General features: G+C 34.8%; 1 protein-coding gene and 1 non-coding gene across 9 annotated transcripts in view; one reads left to right on the forward strand and one right to left on the reverse strand.

The window, feature by feature from the left end:
* PIBF1 (progesterone immunomodulatory binding factor 1) overlaps positions 1–20,331 on the forward strand; it is a 233,896-nt gene that overhangs the window by 96,965 nt on the left and 116,600 nt on the right. For all 8 annotated transcript variants that reach the window (XM_054446984.2, XM_054446978.2, XM_054446979.2 and 5 more), the window contains one exon: positions 14,286–14,451. In XM_054446984.2, coding sequence (XP_054302959.1) covers positions 14,286–14,451 — 166 coding nt within the window. The remainder of the gene's footprint in view (positions 1–14,285; positions 14,452–20,331) is intronic.
* LOC129012062 (U6 spliceosomal RNA) lies at positions 1,695–1,801 on the reverse strand. Its single transcript, XR_008493557.1, has one exon. It is a non-coding gene; the product is annotated as a U6 spliceosomal RNA (small nuclear RNA).

Here is a 20,331-nt window from a genome sequence, read left to right on the forward strand (position 1 = left end):
TTAAGGTAGAGAGGAGGGAATCGAAATAAACCCTTGTTGGATAGAGCTTGACCTTAGTGAAAAGGAAGTCATCAAATGACAATGAAGAGGGCTCCAAATGACCTGAGAGTCTTAATAAAAGAAGGCAATTTTTAAAATGACAACTATAGAGAATACAATAATGTAATACCTTTGGAATAAAAGAATTCCAAGCAGCAATAAGAGCTAGGTCACGGACTTGGTCAGTATGGCATCCCTAATTTTCCACAGCTTCTCTTAATTCAAGTCTGAGTTCGACAAACTATGGCCTGTAGGCCAAATCCAGCCTACCATCTGTTTTTGGACAGCCTGCAAGCTAAGATTGGTTTGTGTGTGTTTTTTTTTAATTATGAGGGGGAAATAAAAATAAAAATTTTAATGACACATGAAAATTATATGAAATGTAGATGTTAGTGTATATAAAGTTTTATTAGAACATAAACTCATTTGTTTACATATTGGCTATGGCTGCTTTTATGCTACAACTGCACATTTGTGTTGTTGCAGCAGAAACTTTATGGCCCACAAAGCCTAAAATACTTACTCTTTGGTCCTTTAGAAAACATGTCTGCATGCCAGCTTTCAGCAGCATCAGTTAAGCAGCAGTGATAATTGTCTGTCTGTTTCTTGGAGATCATTCACAAGCCTGAATAAATGGGTCACCATTTATCAATGCTTTCGAGATATCAGCATGCATCTCTTTTCCCATGCATCTCTTTAGCAGGGTAGGAAAATTATGACTTTGAACGTGTAGTTCTGTTTCTTGGTAAGGATAAGATGTTACATTCCACTGAATGGAAGAAAAATCAAATTCTGTGCTTCCAAAATTCCAGTATTTTAAAGTATTAGAACATCTCATGGTTTATAGAAAAACATGGAACATGATAAGACATCTTGGCCAGACTAAAAATTGGAACTCTGCAGCCAGGAAACATACAAAGTCACCTGTTATTTTTCTTATGATAAGCTTTAAAACAAAATGCTTTGGCAAACTTGAATGTTTAATTTAACAAACACATAGTGCTTACTGTACCAATACAGTTTTAAGCATTTTACCAATATTAACTCATTTAATTATCCTAATTACCTAATGAGATTATCACTATTATGCTCATTTTATAATTATGAAAGCTGAGACACAGGTAGTAAAGAGTGGTATGGAGTTTGAACTCATGCAGTCTGGCTTCAGAACCCTTGCTTAATATAGTTATTTGTGAATATTTAACCCTCTGAATCTAAAATAAAAATTGAAACTATAAAAATAAATAAATACTTAGAGTTACATTACATTGAAAAATACTTCAGTCTCATGAAGCTTCAAGATTATTTGAGACCCTTTTTGTTCTAGAGTCCTTATTATATATGTATATATTTGACTTTTAGGTTCAGGGGATATATGTGCAGATTTGTTACTTAGCCCAGAAATTTGAGGCAGGCTTGAATGCAGATTTCAGCTTTGCTACTTACTTGGGCAAGTTGTTAACTTCTCTGAGTCTCAGAATCTTTATCTCTAAAAAGAGAATAATTGCTTGCCCACTTTCACCACTGTTACTCAACATTGTACTAGAATTCCCAGCTAAAGCAAGCAGACAAGGAAAAGAAATAAAGGACAATCAAATTGTTAAGGGAGAAGTCAAATTATCCTTGTTATTAGATGATAGGATTTTTTTTTTTTTTTGAAAACAAAATGCTTCACGATTTTGCATGTCATCCATGTCCAGGAACCATGCTAATTTTCTCTGTATCATTCCAATTTGAATATATGTGCTGCTGAAATGAGCACAATGATAGGATCTTCTATTTGGAAAACCTAAAGACTCCACCAAAAAACTATTAGAATTGATAGGCAAATTCAGTAAAGTTGCAGGATACAAAATCAGTATACCAAAATCAGTAGCACTTCTATATGCCAACAATGAACAATCCGAAAAATAAACTAAGAAAGTATTCCCATTTACAATAGCTACAAATAAAATTAAATACCTAGGAATTAAACCAAGAAGTGGCCGGGTGCAGTGGCTCATGCCTGTAATCCCAGCACTTTGGGAGGCCAAGGCAGTTGGATCATGAGGTCAGGAGTTTGAGACCAGCCTGGCCAACATGGTGAAACCCCGTTTCTACTAAAAATACAAAAATTAGCCAGGCATGGTGGTGTGCACCTATAATCCTAGCTACTTGAGAGGCTGAGGCAGGAGAGTCACTTGAACCCATGAGGCGGAGGTTGCAGTGAGCCAAGCTAATGCCATTTCACTCCAGCGTCGGCGACAGAGCAAGACTTCATCTTGGAAAAAAAAAAAAAAAAAAGTAAAAGATCTCTTCAATGAAAACTGTAAAACACTGATGCAAGAAATTGAGGAGAACACACAAAAGATGGAAAGATATATTCCTTGTTCATGGATTGGAAGAATCAATGTTGTTAAAATGTACATACTTACCCAGAGCATTCTACAGATTCAATGCAATCCCTCTCAATATACCAATGACATTCTTCACAGGAGTAGAAAAAAAAAATCCTAAAATGTATATGGAACCACAATAGACCCAGAATAGCCAAAGCTGTCCCACACAAAAAGAGCAAAACTGAGGAATCACATTGCCTGACTTCAAAATATACTACAGTGCTATAGTAACCAAAACAGCATGGTACCAGCATAAAAACAGACACACAGACCAATGGGAAAAAAAATAGAGAAATCAGAAACAAATCCATACATCTCCAGCGAACTTATTTTTGAGAAAGATGCCAAGAACATACATTGGGGAAAGGACAGTCTCTTCAATAGATTATACTGGGAAACTGCATGTCCATATGCAGAAGAATAAAATTAGACCCCTATCTCTTGCCATATACAAGGGTAAAATCAACATGGGTTAAAGACTTAAATCTAAGACCTCAAACTATAAAGCTACTAAAACATTGGAGAAACTCTCTAGGACATTGTTCTGAGCAAAGATTTCTTGAGTGATACCCCACAAGCACAGGCAGCCAAAGCAAAAATGGACAAACGGGATATCATCAAGTAAAAAACCTCCTGCATAGCAAAGGAAACAATCAACAAAGTGAAGAGACAACCCACAAAATGGGAGAAAATATTTGCGAACAATCCATCTGACAAGGAATTAATAACCAGAATATATAAGGAGCTCAAACAACTCAGTAGGAAAAAAATCTAATAATCCAATTTTTAAATGAGCAAAAGATCTGAATAGACATTTCTCTGAAGAAGGCGTACATATGGTAAACAGGGTTATGAAGAGGTGCTCGACATCACTGATCATCAGAGAAATGCAAATCAAAACTACAATGAGACATCGTCTCACCCCAGTTAAAAGGGCATTTATCCAAAAGACAAGAATAACAAATGCTGACGAGGATGTGGAGTAAAGAGAACCCTCCTACACTGTTGGTAGGAATGTAACTTAGTACAACCACTATGGAGAACAGTTTGGAGGTTCCTCAAAAAACTAAAAGTAGATTTATGCTGGATCATGTGGTAGCTTTGTGCTTGATCAGTGATTGCTGGATCATATGGTAGCTCTATTTTTAGTTTTTGTGTATATCCCAAAAGAAAGGAAATCAGTGTATCAAAGAAATATCTGCACTTCCATACTTATTGCAGTACTATTTACAGTAGCCAAGACTTGGGAGCAACCCAAGTGTCCGTCAACAGATACTGGATAAAGAAAATGTGGTACATATACACAATGGAGTATTCTTCGGCCATAAAAAAGAATGAAATTCTGTCATTTGCAACAACATGAATGGAACTGGAGGTCATTATATTAAGTAAAATAAGCCAGGCACAATAAGACAAACTTTGCATGTTCTCACTTGTTTGTGGGAGCTAAAAATTAAAACAGCTGAACTCATAGAGATAGAAAGTAGAATGATGGTAACCAAAGACTGGGAAGGGTGGTTGGGAGAACGGGGCATGGGTAATGGGTACAAAAATAATAGGGAGGTTGAATAAGATTTATTTGGAAGCACAACATGGTGACTATAGTCAGTAACAATTTAATTGTACATTTTTTTTTAAACAGAGTCTCTCTCTGGCTTTATACTGGATCAGTGATTGCTGGATCAGATGGTAGCTCTAGCCCTGGCTGGAGTATAGTGGCATGATCTCTGCCCACTGCAAACCTCCGCCTCCCAGGTTGAAGTGATTGTCCTGACTCCGCTGGGATTACAGGCATGCGCCACCACACCAGCTAATTTTTTCTATTCTTAGTAGAGAGGGGCTTTCACCATTTTGGCCAGGCTGGCCTCGAACTCCTGACCTCAAATAATCCGCCCACCTCAGCCTCCCAAACTTCTGGAATTACAAGTGTGAGCCACCACGCCTGGCCTAATTGTACATTTTAAAATAATTAGACCAGGTGTGGTGGATCACATCTGTAATCCCAGCACTTTGGGAGGCTGGGGCGGGAGGATCACTTGAGGTCAGCCTGGCCAACATTGCAAAACCCCGTCTCTACTAAATACACATACATACATACATACATACATACATACATACATACATACATGCATAAAATAACTAAAAGAGTATAATTGGATTGTTTGTAACACAAAGGATAAATCCTTGAAGTAATGGATACCTCATTTACCCTGATGGAATTATCACACATTGTATGCCTGTATCAAAATATCCCATATACCTACTACGTACCTATAAAAATTAAAGATTTTTTAAAAAGAATAATCCTAAATTTTGTATTAGCACTTTGGAGATGATTAAATGAAAAAATTGTTTATACCTGTATATGACAGTAAATAAAAGCGCTCAAATGTTAGACTCCTTTCCTTTGTATTGGTCTCTACACATCCTGATAGGCATCATGCCAATTCAAGTTTCCTCTTAGTATAATAAATGCCTTTAAAGTTCATCACTGGCTTTTTATTAATATCGCAAGCCTCTCACAACCCACTTAGTCATGGTTACAATAGAAAGTGAGAGAAAAGAAGCAAGTGACAGAGCAATAATAAAAGCACCAAATTTCAGCCAACCTAGAGAGGAAAAGCAACACTTTCTGCAAGGGGAGGACATAAGAAAAGTGTAGGGAGAAAACCAAGGCCCAGGAAAATGTTTGAGAGAAGACATTTCTTCAAAATAATAATGTAAGATGTTAAAAATTAGAGTTTGTTTAATTAAATTAATACTTACTGAGTTGCTTTGATTATATTCGGCTCTTTATTATTTCATTTTTATCCTGAAGTGTTGGAGATGGTTAAATAAATACCAAGGTATGTAGACATTTTCTGGAACTTTTAAACTTTTTCATTTTATAAACAGCTGTAGAAAATAAAAATATAATTATAACATAATATGTGTTTACTGAGTGCCTAACATAAGATTATATTTACTATCTGTTTGAACATCCCAAGATAGAATTTAACAGAAATACTAACAAGTAATTATTTGGTCCATTAAGTCTAATGAGAGAAATAAGAGGTGGGGAAATAGTGATTTAGTTCTTATTATGTCTTCTATTTATGTCTTCTTTACTTCTGTTTTGTATGCCCTCATGATAAACTTTATTACATTCTTGTAGGTAGGCTAGTGAGTCACACATAGATTCCTAAAATTGTGTATAAAATTTGTAATAATTTTAACTTGTTACAGAACTCAGAGCCTGTCATATCACACTACTTTTGCTCCCTTTTTTGCATTTCTTTTTTGTAAGTATTTTTAGAAGGTTGTCATGTCTCCTTCTACCACCTTAGCCATTATCCAAACTGTATATTTTTTGAAAGTTTAATCTTTTTTGTAGTTTGGACATACCTAACCTATAATCATTTTGGTTTCTCTTTTCTTCACTCTCTGTAATTTGTTTTCATCTTTTACAGACACCTAAACCTGGAAACAATAATCTTAATTCACTGGTTTTTTCATATTTCAGAAGAGACTGCCCCTCATCAAATTAGTATTTAATATTTTAATGTTTTCTATCCTGGTTTGAACCTATTTAGCATTCTAATTTTATAACGCCTAAAAACCTCATGGTTACTATGACTCCATTCATTCACTCAGTAAACATTAAGAGTTAGTAATATTCTGGATGTACCATTATCTCATTAAGAGCTTATAATATGCCAGAATATATACTAGATCCTAGGAATCCAAAGACAGATTAGACAAGATTCCTGCACTGAAGTAACTTATATTTTAATTGTACAGTGTGTTGTTGTGAGCATTTTACTTTTGTTAGCTCACATTATCATCCAGAACTCAACATGCCCATGTTTTCCCCCAAGAATTTTGATTCAGAAAGTCTCAGGCAGAACCGTGGCATCTAGAGTTCTTAGAAGTTCCACAAGTGATTCTGATGGTCCTCCCTGGTTAGGCTAGACAAAGTCAACCTCAGGAGTCATCCTCATCCTTAGAAAAGAAAAAAGTGTTGCTAATGATCCAGCTTTACTACCAGACCATCTAGGCTTAAAGACCCATGACTCTGGTTGCTGTATTCAGGAGTTTTTTGGAGTATTCCTTAGCCCATTTCAGAACACTAATTTGGATAAATTAACATTTATAGGGCTTCCCTATTATTAGGAAGTTGATCTAAATAAATGACTTTTACATCCCTTTTTGCCTTTTACAATATGTATGTTAACCATAGTAAATTCATTTCTTTTCTTGAGCTATATATTACTGAAAAATAGGACAAAAGCATGATTAGCCTCCATCCTGCTACTATTAATACTTTACACTATCCTTCATAAAAGCATCCCCCTAAAAGTGCTTTTTCTAATGACTTTTTAAGATTCAGTTTATATGTTCTGAATTTTTTTCTTTAGTGTAGATCAATACTGAGATATACATTAAAAGCCACATGAAATAGAGTTTTGAGTGCTATGAAGCACTAATATAAAAAATACTCTTGGTTCAGAGGATAATTCAAGCTGAATTTTAAGTGTTTGTTGTCATGTTGACACAAAAGGGAAAACAGACCCAGTCAAACACTGTTATAAAATGTTTTACTCTAATTTTATCTCATACATGCTTTTATTTTATGGCAACATTCCTTTCCTTACATTTGTTTCAGTTAAGTACTCTTCACATACCTGTAGTACCTTTTTTTTTTGACTTTATAAGATGGCCAGATATTACTACATGTTGTTTATTTTATTAATGGCATTACGTATTTTATTTGATCATGATATGATAGATGCATTGAATTACTCCAGATACATGCTTGAAATTCTTATGAATCCATGGTACAGTTGTCAAACATACTCAGCATTTTTAACTCAGCAAAAAAAGACCTCTCACATTCATTTAAGAATTAGCTTGTAAGCCAAAAATGACAGATGTAGTATTGCAGCTGAGAAGTGAACTGGTTGGAGAAATCATCTAAATGGCAGAAACGTTTGGAGAAATACCCAAACTTCTTTTAAATTCCTTTCTCACATTCTTTAGTCATCATTGTTGTAACATTAATGTTGGCTTTAAAAGTTTTCCCTACTTTCTTTCTTTTCAATTTGGAAAATTTCACGTTGAAAACACCTGAGTTAATAGAACTGTGTTGCTCTATAGTTTTTCTTTTTTTTTTTTCCAACTCACTGGATATCTATAGGCTCTATAATTTTATATGTACATTTTTGAACTAATGTAATTCTCCCCTAATTTTCATCAAAAATAATTTTGATTCAGTATCCAGGTATATATTTAAAATTTTTAAATATACAGATAAGTAAAAAGTAGAACAATAGGTAGCAGTAATGCACAAAAGTAAAATCTCTAAGATAACATTTTGTATTTTAATAACATGAAAGGAAAGTAATTTCAGATATATTCTCTGTAAGTTATGATATAGATATGTATGTGTGTGAATATTGTTTTATAGTTTTTGAAATACATAGAACTTGTATACTTTTTGTTTTCTTAAAGTAAAAAAATTAGAAGTTATAGATTGGGTATAATAGAGTAAGTGTGCTTATTTTTGTATTCTGCGATCTTTCAAATATTTTCAGGGTATAAAAAATAACTGACCAAAGACCTATACCATATACTAGCCACTGATGTAGTAATACTTCATCTCTGTTTAGCTAATAACACTTCGTTGTGAGAAGTAAAAGATATATCTAAGCCAAAATTATTTAAATGGAAAGTACTTAATTTTTTATTTTTAAATTTCTCATATAAAAATTTTTGAGTTGCCTTCAGTAAAATTAATTTTTAAGTTGAACCATGTAATGTAAAAATGTAATTTTCTCCTCTCACCTCTCTTTTCCCAGATATCTTTACCTATATGGGATATTATTTCTTATTTCTTCAGGATGTACACTTCCTTTCTTTTTATATAATTGAGTGTCCTTGTGTGATTTTAGATATATCCATGATTCACATCTAAATATGTATATAATGAGTCAAGTTTTTATTTTTAAAAGAAACACATCAGAATATATGGACACAAATAAGAATACCCTCCACCAAGGTCAATACAGTAGAAGCCCGTATGCTTTTTCCAACCGTGTTGGTATTGCTCAATTCAGTTATTTTACAGCACAGTTCTTGGAATAACTTTTCATTTTAACAGTCTTCTTCCTCCAAAGATAAGTTTTTGTTTTTGGAAATTCAGCCATTCAGAGTAAAGCCCATTGAATTTGGTGGGTGAATAAACTAGGTATACTGTTTGTTGTGAACAATGGGTGAGAAATTGGGGAGAGGTTAACTATTTAACAATGAAAGAATTGTTGAGAATGGAAGATTATGAGGCCAATTGAAAATCTTATTTTTGAAGGAGGTTTAATAACATAAGAAGATTTTTAAGATAATATTGGGGGAAGGAGAGCAAATTCTATATGAAAGCATAATTCATACGTAATATGCATAGCAAACATTTATAGAGAATAATATCAAATATTGGTGAGGATATGGAGAAACCATATTTCATACACTTAGAGTTGCATTTTAAATTGATGTAGCCATTTGGGAGGAAAAATGGCAGTATCAAAATTCAAAATCTTTTGACCCAACAATTTCACTTCGTGGTATCTTTCTTAAATGTTTGCTTGTGCATGGGAGGCAATTCTTAGGATGATCTTTGAAGCACTGTGTATGTTTTGAAGCATTTTGAAACAATCTAAATGTTGATCCGTTTAGAATTAAATAAATTGGAATTAATTAAATGATTATGTCCACATTGTGGTCTATTATATAGCAAATGAAAAGAATGAGGTATAGACATGGAAAAAACGGATTCCAAGACAGTCTACATGAAAAAAGGAAGTTACAGAGAAGAATATGTGTGATATGCCATTTGTTTTAAAAAAAGAAAAAACTGATATATCAATTCATATGTGATATACATGCATGTTAAAAAAAAACAAACCTCTTAGATACACAGAAAACTAATAACAGTGATTATCTCTCAAAGGAGAAATGGAATTGAGAGTAGTGATAGAGGTCTGGGCTGGGTGCAGTGACCCACACCTGTAATCCCAGCACTTTGGAAGGCTGAGATAGGAGGATGGCTTGAGCCCAGGTTTTCGAGACCAGCCTGGGCAACATAGTGAGACCCTGTCTCTACAAAAAATACAAAAAAAAAAAGAAGAAGAAGTCTGTAATCTTTATTTGTAACGTTTGGAGTTTTTAGCCTCACAGTGGATTTGATAAATTATTTATAGAATTGAAAATAAATTTGAAAATATTTACTTGTGCAGAGAAGAAAATTTATGAAAATATAAACAGCTTATCCTTATAAGCAAGATTGAATTCTCAGTTGACTAGACACATCAGCTTCTGTCCTTGTCAACTCCAGTTTCTTACAGCTGAATCTACCAAAGACTGAATGTATCTGGAGATTCAGGCCCATCTTTGTTTCACAGTTCTTTCAAGTGTAGAAAGTTTATCAACCTCTGCCCCACTTGCTTGTGGAATTTAAAACTAAACTTTCCTGCCCACACAAAAGACTTAGCAGTCTATCTCTGACTACCTACTTCTGTGTATTCTTCTAAGCTCCAGTATTCTTTCTTTATTGACCCATCTCCCCATATTTCAACATAAAATTGAAAGTATCTTTCAGTGCTTTGTTATTAATTAATTTGCCTAATAACTGAATATTAAAAATCCTTCCCTGAACCCTTACTGGTACTGGAGATCTTGTGACTTCGCTTAACCTCTTTTGCCGGTCTACCTTGGGGCAGGGTCTTACTTCCCATACTCTTTATCTGTACACAGTTGTCCTGCCACATACAGATAAATGCTTTGCCTCAACTGCTGCACTATCTTACTTCCAACCTGGACCAGTTGTTAAATTTCTTAATGCAAGTACCATATTCTGGCCCTGGTCATTACATGAACCTCACCACTTAGTTTTAATACTTTTTAGGTATTCTGCCTTAGAAAGCCTGTTTACCGAATGAGATTTGATAACTGGGTTCAAAATTTTTAATGTAATACAAGCCATGAACATTTTGTGTACAGAATTCAAAAATCAGTTGTTTCTCATTGAAATAAAAAAGATTAAATAAGCAGTTAAAATGGGTTAAATATGGGTCTTTCACTGTATTACTCAATGATGGCCTTGTTAATAAGAGTTGGGAATAAACCATATACATGCGTGGCTTAATACATCAGAGTCTAACAAGTAAAACTTCCCCTGTAGAGTCTACATGTAAAGACTGCCAATGTAAATTTTGTTATGAAAACCTGTTATTTGATATTTTATCCAGTACTTTTATTACCAAATATGTTTTCCTATTTCTGAGACTCCACTGTCACATTGATGTCTCTCCTGTGGTTATTTCTCAGCATCCCAGAACATGTCCTGCTACTGGGAGTTTAATTCATCCTAGCCTGAGAGCACTTCTTATGGATTACTTTCTTTGTAGCTCCCTGTGTAATAGCTGATTTTCACCTTTTAGCATTTTTTCTCCCTGTACTTCCAAACCCAGAAGTGCTGTTGCAGTGAATATTCCTTCAGAGAAAACCAGTCCTTTCTGTTATTTTTAAAGTAGTATTTGGTATATGGTTGGGTCTTATGAAAACTAAAAACCTGGTTACAAATGTAGCATAAAGACAAATGGAGCCAAATTTTAGGCCTGGGGATGAGATGGTTGTGAGAATAGGTGGAGATTCTCTGTGGAAAATTTGACCTCTTAAGGTTACTATGCTAATAAATTAGAATATCAAACGTGAAGTTGTTAATGTATGAATAATACTGACTTACCTCAAATAAGATGTTCAGATTGAGAGTATGAGATGAGAAGCCTGAGTCAACAAAGTAAAATGTGATGGGTTATATTAGCAAAACAAGTGGGAGTTACCCGAAACTAGCTCCTGGGCATGATCAGTTCCTCACTGTTGGAGCTACTTTTGTAGCTATGTTTGTTCAACATTTTCAGAGTTCAATTTAACAAAATAATTACACAGGCTTAATAATTTGAGGCAGATCCTCTCACTTACGTAAACAACATGGAAATAGACTAGTCCTTTAGAATTACCATTTCATTTTACGAAGCTTCAGTTTATGAAACTTACTATATTCAAATTTTTAGGAGATAATTCTTGTTACCGCCTAGATGGTTTATTGTTTAACTTCTGTTAAATTTTCTATATTCTAAATGTCTAAATATTGTTCACTGTTTAACTTTTCAATATAAGGAAATAATATTAGTGCCAAAAGTAACTTTCAGGTGCCATGTAATGAATAAAAACAGGTGATGCTAAAAGCTAAGTCTTTAATTACCTATTTGGAGTTGGCGTTAATACCTGAAGCAGCAACATCCCGAATCCATAAAAAGGCAAAATTTGCAGTTTAATCTTTTTAGGACAAATTATCTTAAAGATCAATATCACATTCTAAATTACTTATCCAGAATTTATTTCATAATATGGTCTATGTATGTCCTAGTCTCACATACAAAGAAAGTATTGATTTCATACATTTAATACATTTATATTTATAAAACAACTTGCCTCAAAGAGTACAGGGATATTTGTATGTCATAAAATGTTGAATTAATACTTTTTTTAGTAAAAGGTATTTTTTTTTACCACTTCACACACACTAGGATGTATAATCAAAAGGCAGACAATGATAAGTGTTGTTAAGAATGTGGAGAAATTGGCACCCTTGTTATTGCTGATGGGAATGTAAAATGGTGCAACCCTGTTGGAAAAAAGTTGGGCAGTTTCTCAAAAAATTAAAAATAGAGTGACGTATGACATAGCAATTCTGTTCCTAGGTATATAACCAAGAGAAATGAATTCATGTTTACACAAAAACTTGTACATAAATGTCCATGGTAGCATTATTCATCATAGCCGAAAATCAGAAACAACCCAAATGTCCATCAACTGATGATGGATAAGCAAAATGTGATGTAGTTATACAATTGAATGTTATTCGGTTATAAAAAGGAATGAAATGTTGATTCATGCTACAACATGAATGAACCTTGAAAACATCAGAAGGCCACATATTATATGATTCCATTAATATGAAATGTTCAGAGTAAGCAAACTTTTAGAGACAAAAAGTAGATCAGTGGTTGCCAGGCCTGGATGAAGAGAAGAATAGGGAGTGACTAATGAACATGGGGATTTTTTAGGGTAATTAAAATGTTTTTAATTAGATAATGATGTGCAAATTTGTAAATAAGCTAAAAACCACAGAACTGTATATGTTAAAAGAGTGAATTTTATGGTATATGAATTGTGTCTCAGTAAAAAATTTATCAGTGTTTGTTTTTCTATATAAAAAGGTATTTTTTAATAAAATTGTAAAAAGTTTTATATAATTAATGCCAGGATTTTCCAAAAAAGTTAGTCACAAAAACTGACATTCACTTTAAAACTTTACTGTATATTAATATGAAATGTGCATTGTATGGAACTTCCACCGATCTGAGACTTGAAGTAGCCCATGGTGTATATCTAATGCCTATCTTCTCTGATTATATTTTGAATGGTATTTTCACTCACTGACAGGAGTGAAATAGCCTTTAAAAAGCATTTTAAAGTTTATCTTACCTCAGAAATGTCAGTTATGAATATTATGTAATAGCAGAAAGACTATCACTGTGAAGTCTAATATAAAATTGGGCTTCATCCTGAAATTTACTAGCAGTGTGTTCCTGTTAAAGAAATTATTTGACATCTCTGAGCCTCAGGTTCTTCATCTGCAAAATACCTAGTAGACCCATTGTAAGAATTAAATGAGATACCATAGATAAAACAGACTATACTCTCTGCTTCACTGCCCTGCATATAACTCACATTTCTTCTCCCTAGAATACTTCCCACCCCTTACCTCCTCCTGCCTTACACACACACACACATACACACACACACACACCCCTCTATACAAACCAAGTTAGGTCTCCTTCATGTATGTTCCCACTGAACCTAGGGATTACCCTATTGAAGCACTTACCATTGAATTTTCATGTTTATTTGCCTGTTTTCCCCAGAAAACTGTAAGTTCTTTTAAAAAGCAATATTTTATCTACCAATGTCTACACGTTACCTAGCATACTGACTAGCTCAATAAATATTTGAATAAATGAATTTTAATATCATACCCAGCATTATACTTGGTTCATAATAGCTCCCTGAAAAGATACAGTGTATCTGTATTTTGCTTTTCTGTTAGAACACAATCAACCTTAAGTATTTTCAAATTTATAGTATGTGGTGATTTATATGTTAAGTGGAAATGTTTTTATTACCGGTTATACCTATGGAATGAAGAGAATGTTCCTTATCTGAGTTGTAATAGCCTACTTGTAGGTCTATATTTATCTTCACAGTTTGTACATTTTTTCTTGTAATATCAAAATATATGTATATTTACTAAGTTTATTTTGCAAGTGTTTCAAGCATTTGTAGTTTAGTGTGCATATTTCATTGCTTTTTTCTCCATCTGACATTATTTAGACTTAGGATGAAATAGCAAGCTGGGAAACAATGCCATAGATTTAAAAAGGCCTATGAGAAGTATAGAAATTAAATCATTCTAAGCAATGTAACTGAAATTTGCTCTTGCCATTTACAAAATGATAGGAAATAATTATTTTGGCTAGAAAGAATGAAAATAAGGGTAGAATGGTGAAAGTTAATTGTTCACTGGATATGTTCACTGGAATTACTTATTTTCATACATATACCTACCTAAATTATTTATAAAAGCTTTTCTGAATAAATATAAATTATTAACTCCACAAATATGGGGGAGTAGAAAACATAGAAGTAAGGTTTATGATTACTTAAATCATTGAGACTGCTTTCTTTAGAGTGTCATAACCATTCTGCTTCTTTCAGGTACAGAGAACTACAACTTAGTACAGAAAGCAAAGTAACAGAATTTCTCCATCAAAGTAAATTAAAATCTTTTGAAAGTGAGCGTGTTCAACTTCTACAAGAGGAAACGGCAAGAAATCTCACGCAGTGTCAATTGGAATGTGAAAAATATCAGAAAAAATTGGAGGTACATGTACAAGCTTTTCTTTCAACATTAGCATGGCATGTAAACTCCCTACGTACAAGATTTATATTGAGCTTTATTTCTCCTATAGGATGTAGCATTATCCTGCACAAAAAAAAAAAAAAAAAAAAAAACAAGGAAATATGTATTTCAGAAAGATGTATACTGAAAAGGGCTAGAATTGTTGGGAAACAAAAACAGCAAGAAAAGATGTCGTTCACAATAGCAACCAAAAATATATAATGACTTGGAATATTTTAAATAAGAACAGTGCAGAATGTATATGAAGAAAACTATGGAACTTCACTGACATGTGAAATGAAACACCATGTTTCTGGGAGGGAATGAAGTATACATTTTTTCAGTTTTCATCAAATAATATGATATGTTTCTATCTAATCAAATGCCAGCATATTTTTTAACTGAAAATAATTCTATAGAACAACTGGAAGGAAAAACAAATACAGAATAGTCAATATTTTTAAAAGTACTTTTTAAAAAGAAATAATGGAAATGTATACCACATTTTAAAGTGTTCTGAGGCAAGAATAATTAAACTGCACACAAAATTAGTTCACAAATGGTATAAAATGTAAAGCCCCAAAACATATTTACATAAATTTAAGAATTTATGCATGGTAAAGGTCATATTTGAAATCAGTAGGGAAAGTATGGATTGGACAATACATGATGCTGTGATAATCATTTGAATATTTAGAGAAAATAGTTGACTCAATACCTCATACCATATAGCAAAATTAAACTCAGATGGATTACTAGGCTGCATATATGTACAATATATAATATATATATTTTTTATATATATATATATATATAGTGTGTGTGTGTGTGTGTAGCTATAAAGGTATTAGAAGTAAATACAGATGATCCAGGTGCAGTGAGTGACTCACGCCTGTAATCCCAGCACTTTTGGAGGCTGAGGTAGGTGGATCACCTGAGGTCAGGAGTTCTAGACCAGCCTGGCCAACATGGTGAAACCTCGTCTACTACTAAAAAAATGTAAAAGTTAGATGTGGTGGCACTCTCCTGTAGTCCCAGCTACTTGGGGGTTGAGGCAGGGAGGATTGCTTAAGCCCAGGAGGTCGAGGCTGCAGTGAGCTGAGATCACGTCACTGTACTCTGGCCTGGGCAACAGAGCAAGACTACATCAAAAAAATTTTTTAAAGTCAATACAGATGAAATTATATCTTATGTTTACTTTGGGAATTAATCTGTTAATCTGATGAAAGCAAGGAAAGAAATTATATAGGAAAAATAAAACCTGAATTTGTTTTTAAAATTCATAAATTCATAAAATTCATAAATTTTTAAATTTATATTTAAACTTAATATTTAAAATAATATAATATTAAAGGCAAAATAGAAACTGAAAAACAGTATTTGTGTTATATATGACAAAGGGCTTATGTCCTTAAGTTTAAAAGATATTTTATCAAGAGGACATGCCTTCGCCTTCTACATAAATAAGTGGGAAAAAAAAGGAATGGACCATTTCCAAGAAATGAAATGCAAATTGCTAATAAATAAATAAATGAAAATATGAATTCTCAATGATAATTACCAAAATATAAATTTAAACTTTTTTTTTAACCTTTAGATAGGTCTGTGTGTTGTTTTTAAAGTGCTGGCAAGAGTACCCAAGTGGGAAATCTCATGAGTTAGAAAATGAAACAGCCCTTCTGGACATTATGGTAATCTGTGTTAAAAGCCTTAGAAGGTTGATCCAGATTGTGAATTTTAGATCCAGATTGTGAATTTTAGCTCCAGATCGACTGCAAGAACAAACCAGCAATCCTGAGAGGACCCACAGACCCTCTGAAGGAAGCGGACTGCTCCTGCAGGACCCAGGAGACACCCCAAATACTCTGGGAGGTGGAAAGCTTCGGGCAAGTTTTCAAGCCCAACTCGCTCTGGGCCTGGAAACAGACTCTTGGGCTGTTGTGTTGGGGGTGGCCAGTGGGAGCGAGACCAGCCCTTCAGTTTTCGTGGGAACTGGGTGAGGCCTGTGACTGCTGGCTTTCCCCTATTTCCCTGACAACCTGCATGACTCAGCAGAGGCAGCCATAATCCTCCTAGGTACACAACTCTAGTGACCTAGGAATCTCATTCCCATTCCCCACAGCAGCTGCAGCAAGACTCACCCAAGGGGAGTCTGAGCTCTGACACAGCTAGCCCTGCCCCCACCTGATGGTCCTTCCCTACCCACCCTGGTAGCAAAAGACAAAGGATGTATAACCTTGGGAGTTCTAGGACCCCACCCACTGCCAGTCCCTTTCCATACACCTGATGCTTTCTGGAAAGCACCACCTCCTTGCAGGAGGCCAACCAGCACAAAAATAGAGCATTAAACCACCAAAGCTAAGAACCCTCATGGAGTCCATTGCACCCTCTGCCACCTCCACCAGAATAGGCGCTGGTATCCATGATGGAGAGACCCATAGACGGTTCACATCACAAGACTGTGCAGAAAAGCCCAGTACCAGCCTGGAGCTGGGTAGACTCACTGGGTAGCTATACCCAGAAGAGCGACAACAATCACTGCAATTTGGCTCACAGGAAGCCACATCCACAGGAAAAGGGGTAGAGTACTATGTCAAGGGAACACCTCGTAAGGGACAAAAGAACCTGAACAACAGCCTTCAGCCCTTGACTTGCCCTCTGAGAGAGCCCACTCAAATGAGAAGGAACCAGAAAACCAACCCTGGTAATATAACAAAACAAGGCTCTTCAGCACCCTCCAAAAATCACACTAGTTCACCAGCAGTGGATCCAAACCAAGAAATCCCTAATTTACCTGAAAAAGAATTTAGGAGGTTAGTTATTGAGCTAATAAGGGAGGCACCAGAAAAGGTGAAGCCCAGTGTGAGGAAATCCAAAAAATGGTACAAGAAGTGAAGGGAGAAATATTCAAGGAAATAGCTAAAAGAAAAAAATTCAAAAATTCAGTAAACTTTGGACATGCTTTTAAAAATGCGAAATGCTCTGGAAAGTCTCAGCAATAGAATTGAACAAGTAGAAGAAAGAAATTCAGAGCTTGAAGACAAGGTCTTCGAATTAACCCAATCCAAAAAAGATAAAGAAAAAAGAATATGAAAATATGAATAAAGCCTCCAAGAAATTTGGGATTATGTTAAACAACCAAACCTAAGAAAAATCAGTGTTCCTGAGGAAGAAGACAATTCTAAAAGCTTGGAAAACATATTTGGGGGAATAATTGAGGAAAACTTCCCCGGCCTTGCTAGAGACCTAGACATACAAATACAAGAAGCACAAAGAACACCTGGGGAATTCATCGCAAAAAGATTTTCGCCTAGGCACATTGTCGTCAGGTTATCCAAAGTTAAGACGAAGGAAAGAATCTTAAGAGCTGTGAGACAGAAGCACCAGGTTTTCCTATAAAGGAAAACCTATCAGATTAACAGCAGATTTCTCAGCAGAAAGCCTACAAGCTAGAAAGGATTGGGGATCCTATCTTCAGCATCCTCAAACAAAACAATTATAAGCCAATAATTTTGTATCTAGTGAAACTAAGCATCATAAATGAAGGAAAGATACAGTCATTTTCAGATAAACACATGCTGAGAGAATTCACCATTACCAAGCCACCACTACAAGAACAGCTCAAAGGAACTCTAAATCTTGAAACAAATCCTGGAAACATCAAAACAAAATCTCTGTAAAGCATAAATCACACAGGACCTATAAAACATAAATACAAGTTAAAAATCAAAAACAACAAAAAAGTACACAGGCAACAAAAAGCATGATGAATGCAATGGTACCTCACATTTCATTACTAACATTAGATGTAAATAGCCTAAATGGTCCACTTAAAAAAGGTACAGAACCGCAGAATGGATGAGAACTTGCAAACTAACTATCTGCTGCCTTCAGGAGACACACGTAACACATAAGGACTCACATAAACTTAAAGGGGTGGAAAAAGGCATTTCATGTAAATGAACACCAAAAAGCGAGCAGGGGTAGCTATTCTTATATCAGACAAAAAAAAAACTTTAAAGCAACAGTGGTTAAAAGAGACAAAGAGGGACATTATATAATGGTAAAAGGCCTTGTCCAACAGGAAAATATTACAATGGACCTAACACTGGAGCTCCCAAATTTATAAAACAATTGCTAATAGACCTAAGAAATGAGATAATCAGCAACACAGTAATAGTGGGGGACTTCAGTACTCCACTGACAGCACTAGAGAGGTCTTCAAGACAGAAAGTCAACAAAGAAACAATGGATTTAACTGGATTTAAACTATACCTTGGAACAAATGGACTTAACAGTTGTAAACAGAACATTTCATCCAACAACTGCAGAATACACATCCTATTCAACAGCACATGGAACTTTCTCCAAGACAGACCATCTGATAGGCCATAAAATGAACCTCAATAAATTTAAGGAAATTGAAATTATATCCAGCCCTGTCAGACTGCAGTGGAATAAAACTGGAAATCAACTCCAAAAGGAACCTTCAGAACCACACAAATACATGGAAATTAAATAACCTGCTCCTGAATGAGCATCAGGTCAAAAATGAAATCAAGATGGAAATTAAAGAATTGTGGGAACTGAATGACAGTAATGACGCAACCTACCCAAACCTCTGGAATACAGCTAAGGCAGTGCCAAGAGGAAAGTTCATGGCCCTAAACACCTACATCAAAAAGTCTGAAAGAGCACAAACAGACAATCTGAGGTCACGCCTCAAGGAACTAGAGAAACAAGAATAAACCAAACCCAGCAGAAGAAAGGAAGTAACCGAGATCAGAGCAGAACTAAATGAAATTTGAACAAAAAAAAAAGAAATACACAAGATAAATGAAACAAAAAGCTGGTTCTTTGAAAAGATAAATAAAATTGATAGATCAGGCCAGGCAGAGTGGCTCATGCCTGTAATCCCAGCACTTTGGGAGGCTGAGGTGGGCGGATCACCTGAGGTTGGGAGTTTGAGTCCAGCCTGACCAACATGGAGAAACCCTGTCTCTACTAAAAATGCAAAAAAATAAAATAAAGCCAGGCATGTAGCACATGCCTGTAATCCCAGCTACTCAGGAGGCTGAGGTAGGAGAATTGCTGGAGCTTGGGAGGCAGAGGTTGCAGTAAGCAGAGATCGTACCATTGCATTCCAGCCTGGGCAACAAGAGCGAAACTCCATCTCAGAAAAAAAAAAATTGATAGACCATTAACAAGATTAACCGAGAAAAGAAGAAAATCCAAATAACCTCACTGAGAAATGAAACAGGAGATATTACAACTGACACCACTGAAATACAAAAGATTATTCAAGTCTACTGTGAATATCATTACACACATAAACTAGAAAACCTAAAAGAGATGGATAAATTCCTTGAAAAAATACAACCCTCCTAGCTTAAATCAAGAAGAATTAGATACCCTAAAAAGACCAGTAACAAGCAGCGAGATTGAAACGGTAATTTAAAAATTACCAAAAATAAAGTCCAGGACCAGCTGGATTCACAGCAGAATTCCACCAGACATTCAAAGAATTGATACCAATCGTTTTGACACTATTTCACAAGATAGAGAAAGAAAGAACCCTCCCTAATTCATTCTATAAAGCCAGCATCACCCTAATACCAAACCAGCAAAGGATACAACCAAAAAAGAAAACTACAGACTGATATCTTTGATGAACATAAATGCTAAAATCCTTAACAAAATACTAGCTAACCAAATCCAACAACATATCAAAAAGATAATCCATCACGACCAAGTAGGTTTCATACCAGGGATGCTGGATGGTTTAACGTACGCAAGTCAATAAATGTGATAACCACATAAACAGAATTAAAAACAAAAATTACACCTCAATCGATGCAGAAA

The sequence above is a fragment of the Pongo pygmaeus genome, chromosome 14 (assembly GCF_028885625.2).
Source record: "Pongo pygmaeus isolate AG05252 chromosome 14, NHGRI_mPonPyg2-v2.0_pri, whole genome shotgun sequence".
Lineage (NCBI taxonomy): Eukaryota > Metazoa > Chordata > Mammalia > Primates > Hominidae > Pongo > Pongo pygmaeus.